The sequence below is a fragment of the Anneissia japonica genome, unplaced genomic scaffold, assembly GCF_011630105.1.
Source record: "Anneissia japonica isolate Jap-2015-1 unplaced genomic scaffold, ASM1163010v1 scaffold28397_len1554_cov98, whole genome shotgun sequence".
Taxonomy (NCBI): Eukaryota; Metazoa; Echinodermata; class Crinoidea; order Comatulida; family Comatulidae; genus Anneissia; species Anneissia japonica.
The window spans coordinates 1-1,554 of NW_022726905.1; the positions used below are offsets into that span (position 1 = coordinate 1).

Genomic DNA, 1,554 nt, shown 5'->3' on the forward strand with positions numbered 1-1,554 from the left:
AACCCCCCCCCCCCTGCCAATAATGAAGATTTAGAATAAATATAAAATTTTATTTTTGGCCAATTAGCGCACTTGCTGCCACAAAAAATGGAAGTTTTAGAAAAAATCGAAAGTATTTATTTATTTTTATTATCCGAAAATAAGATCTGTATATTTCTTCTTAATTAATTAATGCTAATATAAATTTAAATCATTTAACCATCCCATTACTACGCTGTTTACATTCAACAATAACCTTTTATTTTAATTTCTCCTCCATCTGGATGTTTTTGGCAAAACCATTTGCTAAATAAGACTAAAAAAAAGTTTTATTTTTATTTTTTTTTTTCGCCCTCTTCTGACGATATTTAAAAAAATAAATTCAGCAAATCAAGGTATAATGAAGTCTCGCCTAAGTAATGATGACATGGATTTATAGTGCGTTTGGTATATTTAACAGGAGATTGATTTCATTGGGAAGTCAGCATTGATTGAACAGAAAAGCAAAGGAGTTGAGTCGAAGTTAACACAGTTCCTCCTGGAAGACCATGACCTTGATAATGACCTTTGGCCATGGGGAGACGAACCGATTTACCGGGACGGCAAGTTTACCGGAATGTCAACCTCCAGTGGTTATGCTCCGACACTCGGCAAGATGGTCGTAGTAGGTTGGGTGACCAATCAGAATGAGCAGACAGGACAGCGAGACATTGTGACCAATGACTTTGTATTGAAAGGTCATTATGAGATTGAACTATCGGGTAAAAGGTTTCACGCTAGAGGGAGCCCTTACCCAGTGAAGCTGCAGCTCAAACAACCTCAGTTTGGTTAACAACTGTAATTGTATCATCATACTGTATAATTCTGATAGAAACCTTGGGTCAATCAATCAATCAATCAATCAACCAATGAACAGAAATTTGTAAAGCGCAATTATCCATGGCAGATTTGATCGGATAAAAATAACCTCCGACTTGGGATCATTAAGACAAAAGTTATACAGTAAGCCACTGTTTGATATTTACAGTACACTGTTCTAGTGATTTGATTGCTGATGGAAAATTGTTCTTTTTAAATGAAAGGTAGATCTATGTGTCATCGGCATACTGGTGGAATTCTATATTGTGATGCCTTATAAGTTTACCAATAGGATCAATTTAATAGAAAAAAGCAAAGGCACAAGAATAGATCCCTGGGGCACACCTTGTTTAGGAGCATAGCAGACTTTGATTGCTGAATTGAAGTCATTAATTCTTTGTTTAATTTTTGCAGGGAGTTGTTATACTACTGTAGTTCAGTTGTTATAATTCAGCAATTGAAGTCTGAACTATAACAACTCCCTGATTTTTGTGTCTAGTGCCCTTTTAGGGGCCTACTGGGTTTCTATTTTAAGTTTTATGTTAATTTGAAAAAAAAAATGTTGTGAACTACAGTATCAATAAAGGAACTTTCAGGGATAATTTGTATGGTTTTGTTTTTTGAAGTCATAATTCAGGTAGGCCTTCAGGGTCTACTGGGTTTCTATTTTAAGTTTTACGTTAACTTGAGAAAAAATGTTGTAAACTAGAGTATTAA

General features: G+C 34.7%; 1 protein-coding gene across 1 annotated transcript; it reads left to right on the forward strand.

Moving 5' to 3' along the window:
• Window positions 1-439: 439 nt before the first annotated feature.
• LOC117113368 (pyruvate dehydrogenase phosphatase regulatory subunit, mitochondrial-like) lies at window positions 440-1,439 on the forward strand (the record flags this gene model as incomplete). Its single annotated transcript, XM_033256676.1, is given in 1 exon segment — window positions 440-1,439. A coding segment is annotated over 1 exon segment (372 nt), but the record flags the coding sequence as incomplete, so codon positions are not given.
• Between the last annotated feature and the right edge of the window lie 115 nt (window positions 1,440-1,554).